At 39.9% G+C, this 16,975-nt stretch overlaps 1 protein-coding gene across 1 annotated transcript in view; it reads right to left on the reverse strand.

The window, feature by feature from the left end:
* Positions 1-9,189, reverse strand: part of AS3MT (arsenic (+3 oxidation state) methyltransferase) — a 38,327-nt gene extending 29,138 nt beyond the window's left edge. The window contains exons 1-6 of the mRNA XM_006880181.1: positions 9,110-9,189; positions 8,632-8,725; positions 8,306-8,433; positions 7,489-7,639; positions 5,885-6,021; positions 4,921-4,990 (exon numbers count right to left, since the gene is read on the reverse strand). Coding sequence (XP_006880243.1) covers positions 4,921-4,990; positions 5,885-6,021; positions 7,489-7,639; positions 8,306-8,433; positions 8,632-8,725; positions 9,110-9,189 — 660 coding nt within the window. The remainder of the gene's footprint in view (positions 1-4,920; positions 4,991-5,884; positions 6,022-7,488; positions 7,640-8,305; positions 8,434-8,631; positions 8,726-9,109) is intronic.
* Between the last annotated feature and the right edge of the window lie 7,786 nt (positions 9,190-16,975).

Consider the following 16,975-nt stretch of genomic DNA (forward strand, 5'->3'; position numbering starts at 1 on the left):
AAAAAAGATGTAAATTTTTTTTAAAAAAGATCGATTCTGTGTAAACTTTCCCTTAGCTTTTTAATAATAGTGGTCATGTACCATAATTATTCTCTGATGACTAACTCATGTCATTTAGCATAATTTGTTCTAGATTTATCCAGGTTGTACAGTATTTCACGAATTCTCGAACACTTTTTAGTGATGCATAATATTTCATTGAGTGAATATCCCATTGTTTCTTAAGCCATTTGTCTACTGATGTACACTTGAGTTGTTTCCAAACTCTTTGGTATTGTAAATAATATTTCAAGGGGGGAGGTGCTGTGTGTGTTAATCTGTGCCGCTGCTCTTATTTCTTTGACATATATTCCTGGTAGTGCATCAAATTCTATTTCTACTTACAACTTTCAAAGGAAACACCAAATTGCTTTCCATAGCTATTGACTAACAATATATGAGAGTTCCCGTCTCTTTATACCTTCACCAGCATTCGTTGTTTGTCATCTTATTAAATGTTGCTATTATTACTGGAGTGAGATATTCCATTATCATTTTGATTTGCATCTCTACTGGCTTAGTGAGAAGAAACTGTGCTACAATCCCAAAGCCTGGTGATTTGAACTACTAGCTGCTCCACAGATGAATGGGTAATCTCCTGCCATAGGATTTACTGCCTCTGAAAACCTGCTGGAGGGTAATCTATGGGTTAGTTCCAACTCAAAGGCACACAATGACAATATGTTCCAGAGAGCTTTGGTGACCTAGTGGGTAAGGAGTTGTGCTGCCAACCCAAAGACAGGCAGTTTGAATCCACCAACCTTTCCATGGGAAAAAGATGTGAAATCTCCTCCCATGCAATCTGTAGCCTCTGAGAACTCAATAAAGGTCAGCTATGAGTCGGTTCTGACTTCATTATGCGCATGAGTATGAGTAATAGCTAATGATCTTGAGCATTTTTTTTTTCATTTATTTGTTGGCCATCTGGGTATCTTCACTGGTGAGGTGTCATAGACCTTGACTATTTTATAATTTGCCTTGTTTTTCTTTTTCTTGCTAAAGTACTAGAGATTTCTGTAAATGTGAAGATGAATCTCTCTTGTTAGATGTGTCATTGACAATTAGCTTTTTTCCTAGTCTACCTACAGGTTGGATGTTTACCTTTTGGAGACATCCTTTCATACACACAAGAATTTCATTTTTAGGAGGCCCAATGCACCTAGTTTATCCTCTGCTGATTGTGCATTTGCAGTTATATTTGATCAAATGCCATTGATTAGGGCTCCTACATTTGTTTCCAATTTTTCTTTGATAATCTTCATACTTTCAGTTTCTATACATAGGTCCTTAATCCATCTTGAGTTAATTTTTGTATAGGCTATAAAGTATGGATCTTGACTCTACAAACAGATATCCAACTTTGCCAGCATCATTTGCCAAAGATGCTGTCTTTCCCCGCACACTAGATTTAGCACTTTATTGAAGATCAGTTGTCCATAAGTAGATGGGTTTATTTCTGAGGTCTCAATTCTGTTCCATTGGTTGATGTACTTGTAACTGTGCCAATAACAAGTGATTTAGATAACTGTGGTTGTATAATAGGTTTTGTGATCAGGAAATTTAAGTCTCCTACTGTGGTTTGATTCTTCAGTATAGCTCTGCTTATCCAGGGTCTCTTTCTTTTCCATATGATATTAATATTTATTTTTTTCTATCTCTTTGAAAAATCATGACAGGATCTAGATTGGGATTGCATTGTATTTGTAGACTGCTTTTGGTAGCATTGTCATTTTCACAATGATAAGTCTTCTGATCCATGAGCATGTTTTCCCATGTATGTTTGGGGTTTCTTACAGTATTAGTGTATTTGTAGTATTCTTTGTATAGTTCTTCTGTATCTTTCATTAGATTTTTTCCTAAATAAAAAAAAAATCATCTTTCCTTTTTTTCCTTCTCAGAATTCTCCTTGTTATTGTAGAGGAAATAATTCATGTTTGTATATTAATTTTGTACCCTGCTGCTTTACTGAATCAATTGTTCTTGTTGATTGCCTTCGAGTTGAGCACAACTTATAGCGACCCTATAAACAAAAGGCCTGAAGCCTTTCTAGAACTATAGACATTTATCAACGTTCATAGATCCAATAAAATAATAGAAATAGTCCAGTAATAATCTTGCTGAACCTTTGGGATTTTGTATATATAGGTTTATATCATCTTCAAATAGAAATACTGTTAACTTCCTTTTTGCCAATTCAGTTGTCTTATATTTCCTTTTCTTGCCTTATTTCTCTGGCAAGGACTCATACAATTTCAAATAGGAATAATGATAAAGTACAACCTTGCCTGCTTCCTATTGGAAAGGGGACTTCTTTCAGTCTCTCTCCATTAAGAGTAATGTTAACTATTAGTTTTGCATACACATTTTAAGTATGTTGAGGAATTTCTTTTTCATTCCAATTTTATTCAGCATATTTGTCAGGAAAGGGTGTTGAATTTTGTCAAATGTCTTTTCTGCATCAAAATCACACACAATTTCTATGCAGAAGTAGGACTCTACTAAAATCAACTCCTGACAACAGTCTGAATATGCAATAATTTGTTCCAGGAAGGGAAATCTCGTGGCCTAGTGGTAAGAAACTACACTGCAATCTCAAAGGCACATGGTTCGAATCTACCAGAAGCTCCACAGGAGAAGGATGACAATCTCCTCCCATGTCATGAAGAGCCTCTGAAAACCCACTGGAGGGTCAGTTATGGGGCGGCTCCAACTCAATGGTACTCAACAAAAACAACAGTACACACAATGTTGTTGTTGCTGTTGTTACAGAATCTGAACCAAGTCATAGCTGACCCTCTAGTGGGTTTTCAAAAGCAGTAAACTTCATGACAGGGGATTGCCCATCCTTCTTCAGAGCGACCAGTGGATTTTAACATGCCTTTGAAATTGCAGCTCAGCTTCTAACCACTAGACCACCAGAGCTCCTGATGTGGTGGGTATACTGGTTGTTTTTCTAATGCTGAACTATCCTTGCATGCCTGGTCCCCACTTGGGGAATCCCACTTGGTCATGATGAATGATTTTTTTTATTGTTGATTTTTTTTTTATGTTGGAGTATTATACTGACTAGGATTTTGTTGAGGATATCTGCGCATTAGGGATGTTGTTGCTGCTGTGTGCTGTTGAGTCAGAACCTACTCATAGCTGACCCTCCAGGAGATTTTTAGAGGCTTTCAACCATACAGGAAGGAATTGTCCATTTTTCTCCAGCACAACAGCTGGTAGATTCAAACATGTGTCATAGGGTTGACAGCAGAACTCCTAGACCCCATAAGGTTATTGGTCTACAATTTTCTTTTTTAGTGGTGAATTTGCCTGGCTTACACTTCTTTCATAAATGAGTTTGGGAGTATTGCATTTTTCTATGTTCTTGATATTTTGAGTAAAACTGGTGTTAATTCTTCTCTGAAAGTGTGGTAGAATTCACCAGTAAAGCCATCTGGGCTAGGACTTTTTGTTGTTGTTAAGAATGTTTTTATGCTTTGTTCAGGTTATTATTTTGTGATGGATGGATTCAAATTTTCAACCTCCATAGGCAAAAATTTGCCCACTTCCTCTAGGTTTTCAAATTTGTTAGATCACAGATCTCAACTTAGTGTGCTATTATCCTTTTCCATTTGGTTCTGCTGCGACATATTCATTTCATTCCTTATTTGTGCATTCTCCTTTTCCTTTATTAATTCTTTCCATTAGTTGTTTTCTAGTTCATTTCTTCATGTTCTTATCTTTATTATTTCCTTTCTTCTGGAGACTGAGCTGTGTGGTGCACTGCATCACTTGCTACTTTGTTAATTTGTAATGTTACACCTCTTGCCTTTTGGTGAGTGTGATAGAGTTATGGTGGGGGACTGTTTGTGTAGAGTAGTTGAGGGCGTAGTGGGTCAGTGTTTATGTGGAATAGTTGAGGACCAAATGAGCCACTGGGTCAGTGTTTGTGTAGAGTAGCTGAGGACCAAATGGGCCATCTTTCATTGATCAAGTGGAGAATGAGCCAGTCTTGAATGTAGTCCAAAGCCCCACACCAAGTAGAAAGCTATTAAAAATTGCTAAGTTGCACTGTTTATGGTTATGTATTCCATCTTTCTCCTCACTCAATGTTTTCATTCAGTTTCTTCCTTCAGTTAGTGTTAAAAATATTTCTTTGGATTTTCTTTCAAAATTGTAGGCTCCAAGAGTGATCTGTATCTGTTATCTTTGTTTCTCAGTGTCTTCATTGTAGACAGTCTTAACTGCCATCTGTCTAATCCATCACCTTATCCAGAAGTCAGTGTTCATAAACTCTTATCTCCTAAGAATTATCTGAAGAAAAAGGAATAAGGATAACGCTCCCCTTATAGACTATAATTATTTTTTTATAGACTGCAATTTCATCCAAACTTCTTCTGTTCTTTTATCATCTATCAGGAAGATGCACATCTTACGATACATGTGGAAGATATGAGCTTCTGCAAGTTTTCCTTTTAGAAAGTAAAATTCTGTCTTCTCTAACTTTCCAAAAATCTGAATTTAGCCCTGAGAAGCACTGTGTGCACTTAGAAAAAAATGTATTCATAGCAACCTTTATTTAGTAGTCATTCCAAAGTTTTCTACAACTCTGCAGAAACCAGTCTAGGATCTTGTGCAACAATAAAGAGGAAAAGAGTCAACAAAATAAATATCTTAACATGTACAGTAACAAGCATGACTCTCAGGTTTATTATGTTTGCAACCTGAGAGGGAAAATAAGAACCAGGGTATTCCTGTCATGCACATAAACACACACTTCCCTTTAATTCAGTGGATAAATGAAAAGTTTGAGTTCTCAGCACAAGAAGGAAAGAACAGAGCAAATCCCATCAGACATCACTCATGTTCAAAAACATTTGAAGATCACTGTCTTACCTTTAGCACTCGATAAGCCTCCTGCAGCACTCTTTGCTTATCAGGTACAAGATTAATAACACAATTTGATCTGAAAAGAAGAGACAGGATGTCAAAGAAATCCATAGGCTTTGTTTGTGTCTAACAACCAAAATTTTTTATTGTGACTTATGGTGACCTCACATACTTCAGAATAGAACCATAAGGTTTCCAGTGGCTGATTTTTCAGAAGTGGATGAAATTATCTTTCTTCTTTGCTGCCCCTGGTGGTCTTTTACCTCCAACCTTCTGGCTAGGAGCTAAGTTCACTAACCTTTTGCCCCACAAAGGGCCTCTGCACACTACACAGAAATCTACACTTACAGTCTCTAAAGATCACGCCAATCATTTTCAAGTCACCAGGCTTCTTGCCTCCCCTCCTCTTACACTCACTTTTCCCAGTTAAGGGAGCTGAGGGGAGTGTTTAAAATATCAACAAAATTTCTAGCAAATTTGAGGGCAGAAGAAGAAGAAGAAATTAGATAGGATTCTTATTTATTTGCCCTGATAATCATCGTGTAACTAGATGCAACGTGGCACCTCATGCACAAAAGCATTTCTATGCCACATGTAAATATGCTAAGTTTCTGAGAAATAGTTTTACTAAGGCTGTCATTTGAGAATGATTTGACAATTCAGAAGGAAAAAGAGAAACAAAGAATCCCAGAATTTCCCATTAAAATAAAATCAAAGATAACAAATCAGTATGTGTTATATGAGTAAGCTCTGAGGTTTTTGGGATCAATTGTTTATTGTTAAATTTAAACTCTCTCTTACACTAGTGTGTTCTGCCACTGAGGTGGCTCAGACCGTTTCCTTTCCTTTACCTAGAAATGTTAAATGTAGTTTTAACAATATAAATGAGAGTTAATTCAGCAAAAACACACTAATACCTGTATGTTCAACAAGAAACAGGCTGTTTATTACAGTAAGGAGATATACCTACATGACAATATCGTAACTCTCATTCTTGATTCCAGCCTCTCCAAGCTTCTCTATGTAGCCATGAATAAAAGTCACATTAGGTGCCTGGAAGCCATACTTTTCCATGTGATAGACAATGTGTTTTTTTGCCACTTCTACCTGAGAGAAGAAAAGTGTAGATTTGACACTCAATTTATTCTTTTATGCTAACTTTCCCTTTAACCAAAGTTGTTATTGTTGATTGTCATCAAGTCGAGCACGACTCATAGTGATGACCCTATGAATAAAAAGCCTGAAGCCTTTCTATAACTATCAACATTTATCAAAGCTCATAGAGTTACCAGAGGCATGTTGTTACCCAATAATCAATTACTTTTTAATCTACTCTTTTTCCTCCCATAATTGTCCTCTTACTAGTAGAGGAAGTGCAGCCAAGGTTGCTACTTAGAAGCAAAGATGGTGAGACTTTGTCTCACATACTTTGACCGTATTATCAGGAGGGGCCAGTATTTAGAAAAAGACGTCATGCTGGAATAGGTGGAGGGTCAGAGAAACAGAGGAAGACTCTCAACAAGATGGACGGACACAGTGACTATTATAACAATGAACTCAAACAGGTCAGAGGTCATGAAAACACTCAAACAGGTCAGAGGTCATGAGAACAGCACATGACAGGCAAGGCTTTGGTCTGTTATTTGTAGTCTGACTCTAAGGCACCTAACAGCAATAATAACAACAACTAAAAAGTATACTTTTCCTAGCTGTTTTGGCAACTATAGAAGATTCTTCTGATTATGCCATATAAACTATCGCCCGTGATGACTCAATCAAACATAAACTCCCGACTTGGTACATACGCACTGCTTGAACCAACTCCTAATTTAATAATGAAATCTCCAGGAGAGGTAACAGAAAAAGGGAAAGTTCAAAATCCATTAAGTCATGATGATATTCATATGTTAAATCAAATCTCTGACCAAGCATTCCTCGAGCAGAAACCCCACAATCATCTGAGTGCTCTGCTTACAGGACAGAAGCACCAGTTGTCAGGGGCCTGGCTAACTTGCAAAGCAAGATTAGCCCTGTACTGTAAAACCAGCAAGACTAATTCCATCTTGGCTAGAACATCTGCTCAGCAATAAACAACTCAAGGAAGCAGGATGTTAATGAATAAGAGTGATCAAAGGTCTCAGACCTTAGGGAATGTTATTCACCGAAACTCTTTGTTTCTTAGAGTACTCAATAAGACATGCTGGAAAACATCTTTGTATTGTGCTGAGGTCTGTGAGAGTTAATGTTTGACCTGATAGTCAACATCTCGGAAGGAAAGAGATAATGCGATTGCTACTGCAGATGGTTTTCTAAAACCTATATATGCTTTTCTAAAATCAGTAAATTGACTATTCGTCATCAACGGGTAGTCTCTCTGCATCTTCACTTCATCCTCGTCCCTTCACTCGGCGGAATTGTTTCGATATATCGGGGCTGGATCCCGATAACCAGTGACACAGATGAACATTGCTAGATAGCAATCTGCTTAAATTATTCTTGAAGACTCACAGAAGAAACAATTTTACCTCTATAAGATTTCTTTGGGGATCTCCGTTGTCCTTATCATGGCCTCACCTGACTTTCTGTCATGTCTATGCCAGTGACGTGTCCCTTCTCTCCGACCAGCTGACTAAGTGCATAGCAATCTCTGCCACTTCCACTTCCCAGGTCTAAAATCCAGCAGTTTTCCAGACACTCGGGAATAACCAGCCCACAGCCATAATACCTGCACAATAGAAAAGCAAAGCAACACAAAAACAGGAATATTTTTCTTTCTTCTACTCATTCATATTTCTATTTGAGTGTTTAGTCTCCTCCACTCAACTGGAAATTCTGTGGAGGCAACAATTATAACCACTTCGTTTACCGATGTATTGATGGACAATGTGACGAGTACCAATTGGCATCCATTTAAATGAGTTATCCAAAACATAAAACAGTTGCTAAATAAAGAAATTATTAACTGAACATTTGGAAAAAATTCAGGCTGTGTAAGTCACAGTGGAGGAAATAATAAGATACAATTTCCTAGATGTGTTTACTGTGGGAAGTAAAACAAAAACATAGAAAACACTGTCCTTGATTTCTTGATAAAATAAGTGGTGTGAGTAGGATGTGATGCAGGCCTTTGGAGAAAGTGGGGAAAGACTTCATTAAGTGATAGGTAGGACCCTTGAGGCATTGAAAGATGGTCAGGATTTGGGTCAATTGAAAAGAGATCCTCTGGAATGTCAACTCTAAGGATAGTGATTGAACCCTGTGGGTGATGGGGGTGGGGTGTCACTGAAGGGTCTTAAGCAGGGCAGTAAAATTATCAATGCTGTCCTCTAGTTTTACAAATGTTACAGCAGGCTGGCCCTTTCCCCTCCAGGGGCTTCACAGGGCACTCTACCTCAAGGCCACCTCCTCGTGGACATTCTGCAGGGCTTCCCGGATATGCTTGGGAACGGGCCTTGCTGCTGTGACACAGGCGTTGGTCTTGAGGTCCACCGTTTTGCTCAGCACCTGCCCATAGTAGGTCTGGCCAGGACAGGGTGAGGGATGAGAGGGCTAAGAGTTAGTGGGAGCAGGTTGTCAGGAGAGTGAAGGCTCCCCTTACATCACCCTCCACCCGGACTGGGCCTGATGGGACTTTGTTCCCAGCAAAGTAAGGGGGCCTGGGTGGCAGGTGGCTGAGCCACTGCAGGCCCTCGCCAGCACGGGTCCTGCAGCCCTCACCTGCACGTCCTTCAGGGTCTCGAGATTCCGGAGGTCAGCCACTGGTGAGAAGGAATTAAAAGTAGGTAAATCGAGGGGGGTGGGGGGGGGTGTGCTGCAAGTGAAAGATCGGCCTGGGAGTGTGCCGCCAGAGTCGAGGGGTGGGAGGCAGAAGGGGACACTGCAGTCATGGCAGGAGAGGCAAATGTCTCATAGACAGTTGGGGGGATTGGGTAGGACACAGAACAGTCCCTCCCTGGCGTGATGGCCAGCTGGGGGAGGGGCTGTGGCCAGTCCTGGGGTGGGGGAAGGGATCAGGGGCGTGGGTGCACGCACTCACTCTCTCGGGGTCCCCTGACTGGTTTGGGTCTCCCACAGCCGGCTCTGTCCCAGGCTCCGCCCAGCCCCGAGGCAGGCTGGCCCTGCCCTTTGGCCCGTGGCCTCTGTGCTCGCTTCCACTGCTTCCTGCTTAGACCGGGAACTGGGGAAACCAACCTACCGGTTCCACCCGGACGCCCCAGAGAAGTGGGATCTCCTGACCTCACATCGCAGGCCCACCTGGGCCCGTTGAGGGCCCATCTGAGTGGTCTTGGTCGTCAGGCCATCCAAGCAGGGAGTGTTTATCCTTTCCCTCTGTTGCTTCTTTGTGATTTCTACTGTAACTTGTATCCTGAAATCGGTGAACACCCACATACATAATGTAGCTACACACACACACACACACACACACACACACACACACTTTTTGTTGGCATGAAATCACCTTTACTTAATCATTCTTTAAAGTTAGGTCTAGTGAGATGGTTTTTATTCAGTAGAACTCACCTTTTAAAAAAAAAATTGAGATTTTAACGAAAGTTTATAGAGAAGTTGGATTTCCATTCATTGATTGTTGCACATGTTCCTCCCTACCCACTTTGCCAGTTTGCTTTTCTATTGGAAAAAAAATTCTTTCATTGTTGCATAACCCCCACCCTCCAAGTTCACTTTTCTATGGAGCTCTTATTCTGAACTCTGGTCAAGCAAATAATACCTAATCATATATTCCTTTTAAACAGTTCTTTCCCTCATCTGTTTCAGTGTAGAGTACATTAACCCCCACGTCAGTCCTGTTTTATAACAGTGGCTTTATGCAGTATTTGTCTTTTTGTGACTGAGATATTTTACTCAGCATAATGTCCTCCAGGGTCACCCATTTTGTATAATATTTTATGAGTACCTTGTTTTTCAGTGTTGCATAGTATTCCATTGTGTGAATAGACCACAGTTTCTCTAACCATTCTTTTGTTGATGAGCACTTTGGTTGTTTCCATCTCTTTGATGTTGTGAACAAAGCAGCAATAACCATAGGTGTGCATATATCTGTTTGGGCTGCAGTTCTGGTTTCTTTGGGGTGTATTCCCAGTAGTGGAATGGCTGGGTCGAATAGTATTTCTATTTCCAACTTTTTAAGAAAGCGCTTTCGTTAGTGTATATTCCTATGGCAGCAGCATGTATTAAAACTTAGGGGGGGTGCTAAAAAAAGGGATACATTTTAAAAACTCCCAAAACCTAGAGCAGTTCTCTCGCTCGAGAACGCTTCCTTTTTGCCCTTTTTGCAGTTACTTCTTCCTTACTAACTTCTAAGTAGCCAGAGCTCTGTACCCCCTTCTCGTATTGTTCTTTGGTAGGTTTTTTGGTTTTGTTTTTTGAAGTTATTTTAGTGAAAGCTTACAAAGAAAATTGGTTTTCCATTCACTCATTCATACACACGTTATTGTAGCATGAATTGATGTGTAACATTTTATGCTCAAACGTCCCCCTTTCCTCCCTGTGATTCTCATGTCTGTTCAGCCTTTTATCCCACCCCTTCCTGCCTTCTGAGCTTTATCTCTGCGCAAGTATCACACTTTTGACTTTATGTGATTGGTTACTCACTCTAAGGAGTGAGTGTTTCTTAGTATTTATTATTGGTCACCTTATAGGCCTGTCTACTGTGTAGCTAAAAGCTGAGCCATGAGGGTGAGTTTTGCTCCAAGTTTAAAGGCTAATCAAGGGCCTGCCATAGTCTTAGGAGTCTCACCAGTCTCTATTGGACCAGCAAGCCTGACCATTGTCACTTGTATGTCTGAGTTTTGTTCTGCACCTCCATCTCCACTCTATATAGGATTTCTTCTATGATCCCTTCAGTCATCATCTAGTTCTGGTCATGAAGGTTGAGGTACTTGGGGCCTCTTGGTCCATTAGATTGACTGTTCCATGTGTCTTTTAGTTTCTTCCCTCTACTTTGTTTCAGTTAGGGTGAGACCAACAGATGAACCTTACACCACTGCTTACAAGCTTTGAAGGCCCCAGTTGCTACTCACCAACGTGAGATATAGAGGTGAGATATAGATATAGATATTGTGGACTATATTATGCCAACTGCCCTTGGTGTCCCCCAAGTCTATGGTCCCAAGGTCCCAGAACCAGTAACTCATTTCCTCCAGATGTTTTGTTATGATTAGGAAGCTTTGAATGCATTTCCCCTTTGGGATTTGCTATATATTTGGATGCTATTGTGGTTGTTATGTGCTGTCGAGTCACCTGCAACCCATAGCAACCGTATGTACAGCAGCTCTGAAGCCCGCCCTGTCCTGAGCGAGTCTCACTGATTCTAACACACCAACCTACATTGCCCCGGTTACAGTATCAATCCATTTCATCAGGGTCTTCCTCTCCTGTGCCGTCTCTCCACCCTTCTGAGCATGATGTCCTTCTCCAAGGACTGGTCCCTCCTGTCCACATGTCCACATGTACAATGTATGTGAGACAGAGCTTCAAAATCCTAGCCTCCAAGAAGAAACTTGGTTTTACCCTCTCCAAGACAAAACTATTTGTTTTCTTGGCAGTCCATGGTATGTTCAAGTCTCTTCTCCAGCACAATTCCATGGCATCAATTCTTCTTCTGTCATCCTTAGTCCAGCTCTCTGATGCATAGGAAGTAATTGCAAAGATCATGGCCTGGATTAGGCACACCTTAGTCTCTAAATTGACATCATTGCTTTTCAGTACTCTGGAGAGGTCTCTGATGGCAGATTTTTCCAATGCAATTCGTCTTTTGATTTCCTGGCTGCTGGTTTTATTGACTGTGGAGCCAAGCAAGCTGTAATTGTTAACAACCTCAATCTCCTCTCCATCTGTCATGGTGCTGCCAATTAGCCTAGTGGTGAGAATTTGTATCTTCTTGATGTTGAGCTTCAATCCATATTGAAGACTATAGTCCTTGACCTTCTACAGCAAGTGCTTCAGGTCCTCCTCAGTTTGAGCAAGCAAGGTTGTGTCATCTGCATAACGTAAGTTATTGATGAGTCTTCCTCCAATCCTGATGCCACATTCCTCCTCATAAAGCCCAGCTTCCCAGATGATCTGTTCTGCATATAGATTGAAACGGTATGGAGACAGGATGCATCCCTGGTGCACTCCATTCCTGATTTTGAAGCATTCAATGTTTTCTTGCTCCTTACTTACAGCATATACTAATATGAATGAAAGCTACATTGCATCAAACCTTTGTATGGTCATGACTGAGGTCCTTTTGCGTTATCCATATCTATCTTGCCTGTCTGTTTACATGTCTGCTGTTGATTTTGCAGGTGGATTCATTCTTACTGCCAAAGATGTTACATGCTACAGACTGCAACATACTACACCATCAGAGGGCCTTGGAGTTACTATTAAAACTCTCTCACTTAATTGCCAATTACCAATTGCATCATAACCAACCCATAGCTGACCCACCGGTGAGTTTCCAAGACTATAAACCACAAGAGAGGAGATTGTTCATTTTTCTCTCCTCCACTGGTGTATTCGAACTGCCTGTTTCTGGGTTGACAGTGCAACTCCCTACCCACTAGGCCCTAATAATCTAAAGGCTGTCGCTCTCTCGTGATTTACTCCACCCAGTGCTTCACAGGTGCTTCACCGGAGAAAGATGGGTAATCTCTCATGCAACTCCCAGTCTCTGAAAACCCACTGGAGGGTCAGCTATGAGTCAGTTCCAACTTCACAGCAATTCAGTGAAATAAATTGAGGAATAAAAGTAATCTGGTGGGTAAATTTTCATCTTTACTGATATTAATTATTTAACAACTAGAATGTCGTGTTTTTATGTTTTTTTTAACGCATTTAAACAATTCTTTTCCAAATATGTCTACAAGTTGGAATCTTTCCAAAGGTAAAAATGTGTTTTATAGATTTTTGGAAGCATAATACTATTGAAAACACTGTTAGTTTTCAAACTACTTTCTCCATAAAATGAGTGCCTTTAGAAAAACTCTTTTCTCATTCATTGCTAAAATGGCATCTTTCCTTAGAAGGAATTGGCCAGGTCAGAGGTTAAGGAAATGCTTTTACTTGTTCACTTGTGCCTCCATTATTATATTCTCTTCAGTCTGTGGTTTCTTTTCAATTATCATTTGATGATTCATAAATCCATTTAACCACACATAGATAAACTGCAAGAAAGCAAACCACCACTATCAGTTTGAACTATTCTGTCTTCCCTCAGGATGTCTGGTGTACAGGGCTGACAGCACATCAGACTGCTTATAACCATCACTGATTCTGATTGATTGGTCAGTGCCTCAGCTGTTGGGGTTTTGTTGTTTTAATATCACACTTCCTAAATCACAAGTATGCTCCGTGGACCTAATTAGTGCTTTCATATTGTCCTATTTTAAATACTAGCAAAAACTATTTTATTTCAAAATATAAACAAGAAACATAATTTTTTCATGTTTTCTCCCCTTAACTTCAGTCCCTTTAGAACCATCATACATCTCACTTTGAAAGCTACTGATCTGGCAATTTCGGTATAATTCAGAAACCCAGACTTTGGTTCTGTTTATGTCATGTTCTGAAGTCGCCTTTCCCATAGGACTAGCATTTAAGTAAAGTTTTAAATAAAACTCTTTAACAAATGCACAGATAGCAGAATTTCTTTCTAAAGGAGTATATTTGTTAGAATCCAAAAACTAACATAAGAATAAATGTTTGGAAACAGCACCCCCAACCCATGGAAGCATTCAAGAAGATGAATGATTGCTCACCGGAGATTCTGTAAGGGAATAAGGAGATACAACTTAGTCACTCAAATCTTTTGGTAGAATTTTTTAGTATTATGTTCAACATCAAAAATGGCAGGTGGCATCCTAGTTTCTAGTTTAAAAAAAGTAATGGAGAATTAGGGGAGCTCTGGTGGCCTAGTGGCAAGAAGCTGCACTGCAGTCCAAGAGATGCACGGTTTGAATCCACCAGCTGCTCTGTTGGAGAAGGAGGAACAATCTCCTCCTGTACCAGTCAGATCTGATTTGACAGTACACACACACACACAATATTAAAATTTTAAAAATATTTCTCGATCACATTTTTCTAAGATGTTGTTGTTGTTGTTATGTGCTGTTGAGTCAGAATCAACTCATAGCTGGCCCTCCAGCTGGTTTTCAAAGGCTACAAATAGCTCGGGGGGAGATTTTACCCAATCTTTCTCCCTTGGAGCAACTGGTGGATTCAAACTGCCTACCCTTGAGTTGGCATTGCAAATCCTTGCCCACTAAGTCACCAGAGCTACCTAAGATTTGATAAGTATTTTTAAATCTGTATTCACACATTAGTAAAAATCTTACTGGAAGAAAATGTCATCTGTCTTTTAAAGAAACTAAAACATTTACTTCAGGAAATAAATTAGGCCTATAGCCATCATTTCCTGTATTTTAGGAGTATATGGAAATGGTGTGTTCTTTGATAGTTTAGAAAAGTCTTCAAGAAAACAAGCAAATGAATTGCTTATGAATTCTGTCCAGTCTTTACACAATCTTTTTAAAATGTTGTTGTTGATAGGTGCCATTAAGTACAACTCAGTTACCCTATGAACAACAGATCTGAACCTTGTCTTATTCGGTGCCATCCTCACCATCTCTGACACCCTCAGGTTCACTGATGCAGTCACTGTGTCTTGTCAATCCACCTGGTTGAGGGTCTTCCTCTCCTTCAATGTCCACCTACTTTCCCAAGCATGATGGACCTCTCCAAGCGATCGCCTTTTCTAGCAAAATGCTCAAAGTACGTAAGATGACGTTTCATCATCTTTGCCTTCAAAGAGCACCCTGGTAGCACTTTTTCCAAGATATATGTATTTGTTCTTTTGGCAGTCCTTGGGGTATTGAGCACACTTCTTGAACACCACAATGCAAAAGCTCGAGTAATTCTTCTGTCATCCTTATTCACGTGTCTGTCATCCTTATTCATGTGTCCAGCTCTCAGATACATAGCAAGTGACTATAAAGATCATGGCCCGAATCAGGTGCACCTTAATCCTCAAACTGATATCATTGTTCTCAATGATTTGAAGAGGCCCATCTTGACAAGGAGTCAAATATTTTGACACTAGTAATACAATGTTTACCATTAAGCTGAAAGATCACACTTTTCAAATATAATTTACTTTTATCCAATCCCTCAACCCCATCCAATTATAAACTAATCTGTACTTTCAATATTTTCCATTGTTGCACTCTTCCTTCCTTCCCCCTCCCCTCCCCCAACTTATTCTGCAATGCATCTCTTGTTCCAGATTGTTGCCATACATATAATGCTTAATCATTCTTTCAGACAGTTCTTCCCTTCATTTATTCTAATTATTCCTTTTTCCCCCCTTGCTGTGTACAAATTTCTAATCAGATCCAACTGGTACAGGAGGAGATTGCCCCTCCTTCTCTAGCAGAGCATCTGGTGGATTCGAACCATGTGCCTTAGGGATTGTAGCACAGCTTCTTGCCACTAGGCCACTAGAGCTCCCTTCCCTCATTTGTTCTGAAAAGCAGTGTTTATTATCTATCCACTCTTTCTCATTTCCTCCCCAACCCCTCATGTCTGTCCTATTTTATAACAGCAATGTTTATCCTTTTGTGACTGATATTTCACTCAGCATAATGTCCTCCAGGTTCCCCCATGCTGTATAATATTTTATGAGTTGTTTTTCAATGCTGTGTGATAATCCATTGTGTCAATCAATGTACCATAGTTTTTCCTATCCATTCATTTGTTGATGGGCACATGAGTTGCTTCAATCTCTTTGCTATTGTGAATAATGCAGTGATAAACATGGTATGCATACATCTGCTGGAGTTGTGGCTCTAGTTTCTTTAGGAAATATTCCCAGTAGTGGAGTTGCTGGGTCAAACAGTATTTCTATTTCCAGCTTTTTGAGAAAGCACCAGACTGCGTTCCATAGTGATTTTACCACTTTACACTCCCACCAGCAGTGAATCCGAGTTCCAATCTCTCCACTATCTCACCAGCATGTTGTTTGCTGTTCTAATTTGTACTTTTGATCAAGTTAATGCTTTCCCAAGCTCTAAAAACTAATTAATGGTCTATATTATTTTAATGTTTGTCATTCATTCTTAGTTTTATTATTTCCATTCTGCTTTCACTTTCTTTAACTATAGGCCTTAAAGATTTTTTTTTTATTTCCACCTTTATCTCTAACATAGGCATTTAAAATACTTATCAGAAGGAATTGGCTGACATGGAGGAATTTCATGAAATAACATATGAGCAAGAGCCTATGGTGATGAAGGAGGAACTTCAAGTTGCTCTGAAGGAATTGGCAAAAAACAAGGCTCCAGGAGTTGACAGCTTACCAATTGATTTATTTCAACAAACAGACACTGCCCTGGATGTGCTCACTAAGTTGTGCCAAGAAATCTAGAAGACAGCCAGCTGGCCAACTGGAAAAGATCTATATTTGTTTCCATTCCAAAGAAAGGTGACCCAACAGAGTGTGGAAATTATCGAACAATATCATTAATATCACATACAAGCAAGATTCTGCTGAAAATTATCCAAAAACGACTGAAACAATATGTCAACAGAGAACTGCCAGATGTGCAGACTGGATTTAGAAGAGGTCGTGGTACTAGGGATATTATAGCTAATGTTAGACGAATCTTGGCAGAAAGCAGAGAATACCAAAAGAATGTCTATCTGTGCTTTATTGACTATGCAAAGGATTTTGACTGTGTGGATCACAAGCTATGGCCAACTCTGAGAAGAATGGGAATCCCGGAACATTTGATTGTGCTAATGCGAAAGCTATACTTGGACCAAGAGGCAGTGTCAGAACAGAGCAAGGAGATACTCTATGGTTCAAAATCAAGAAGGGGGTCTGTCAGGAATATATTTTGTCTCCATACCTTTTCAATCTGTATGCAGAACAGATCATCCAAGATGATGGGCTGTACAAGGAGGAATGTGGCATCTGGATTGGTGGAAGAATCATCAACAACCTGCATTATGTGGATGATACACCCTGCTTGCTGAAACTGAGGAGGACCTGAAGCGC

Source organism: Elephantulus edwardii, unplaced genomic scaffold, assembly GCF_000299155.1.
Source record: "Elephantulus edwardii isolate Elephantulus edwardi_28Jun2011 unplaced genomic scaffold, EleEdw1.0 scaffold00006, whole genome shotgun sequence".
Lineage (NCBI taxonomy): Eukaryota > Metazoa > Chordata > Mammalia > Macroscelidea > Macroscelididae > Elephantulus > Elephantulus edwardii.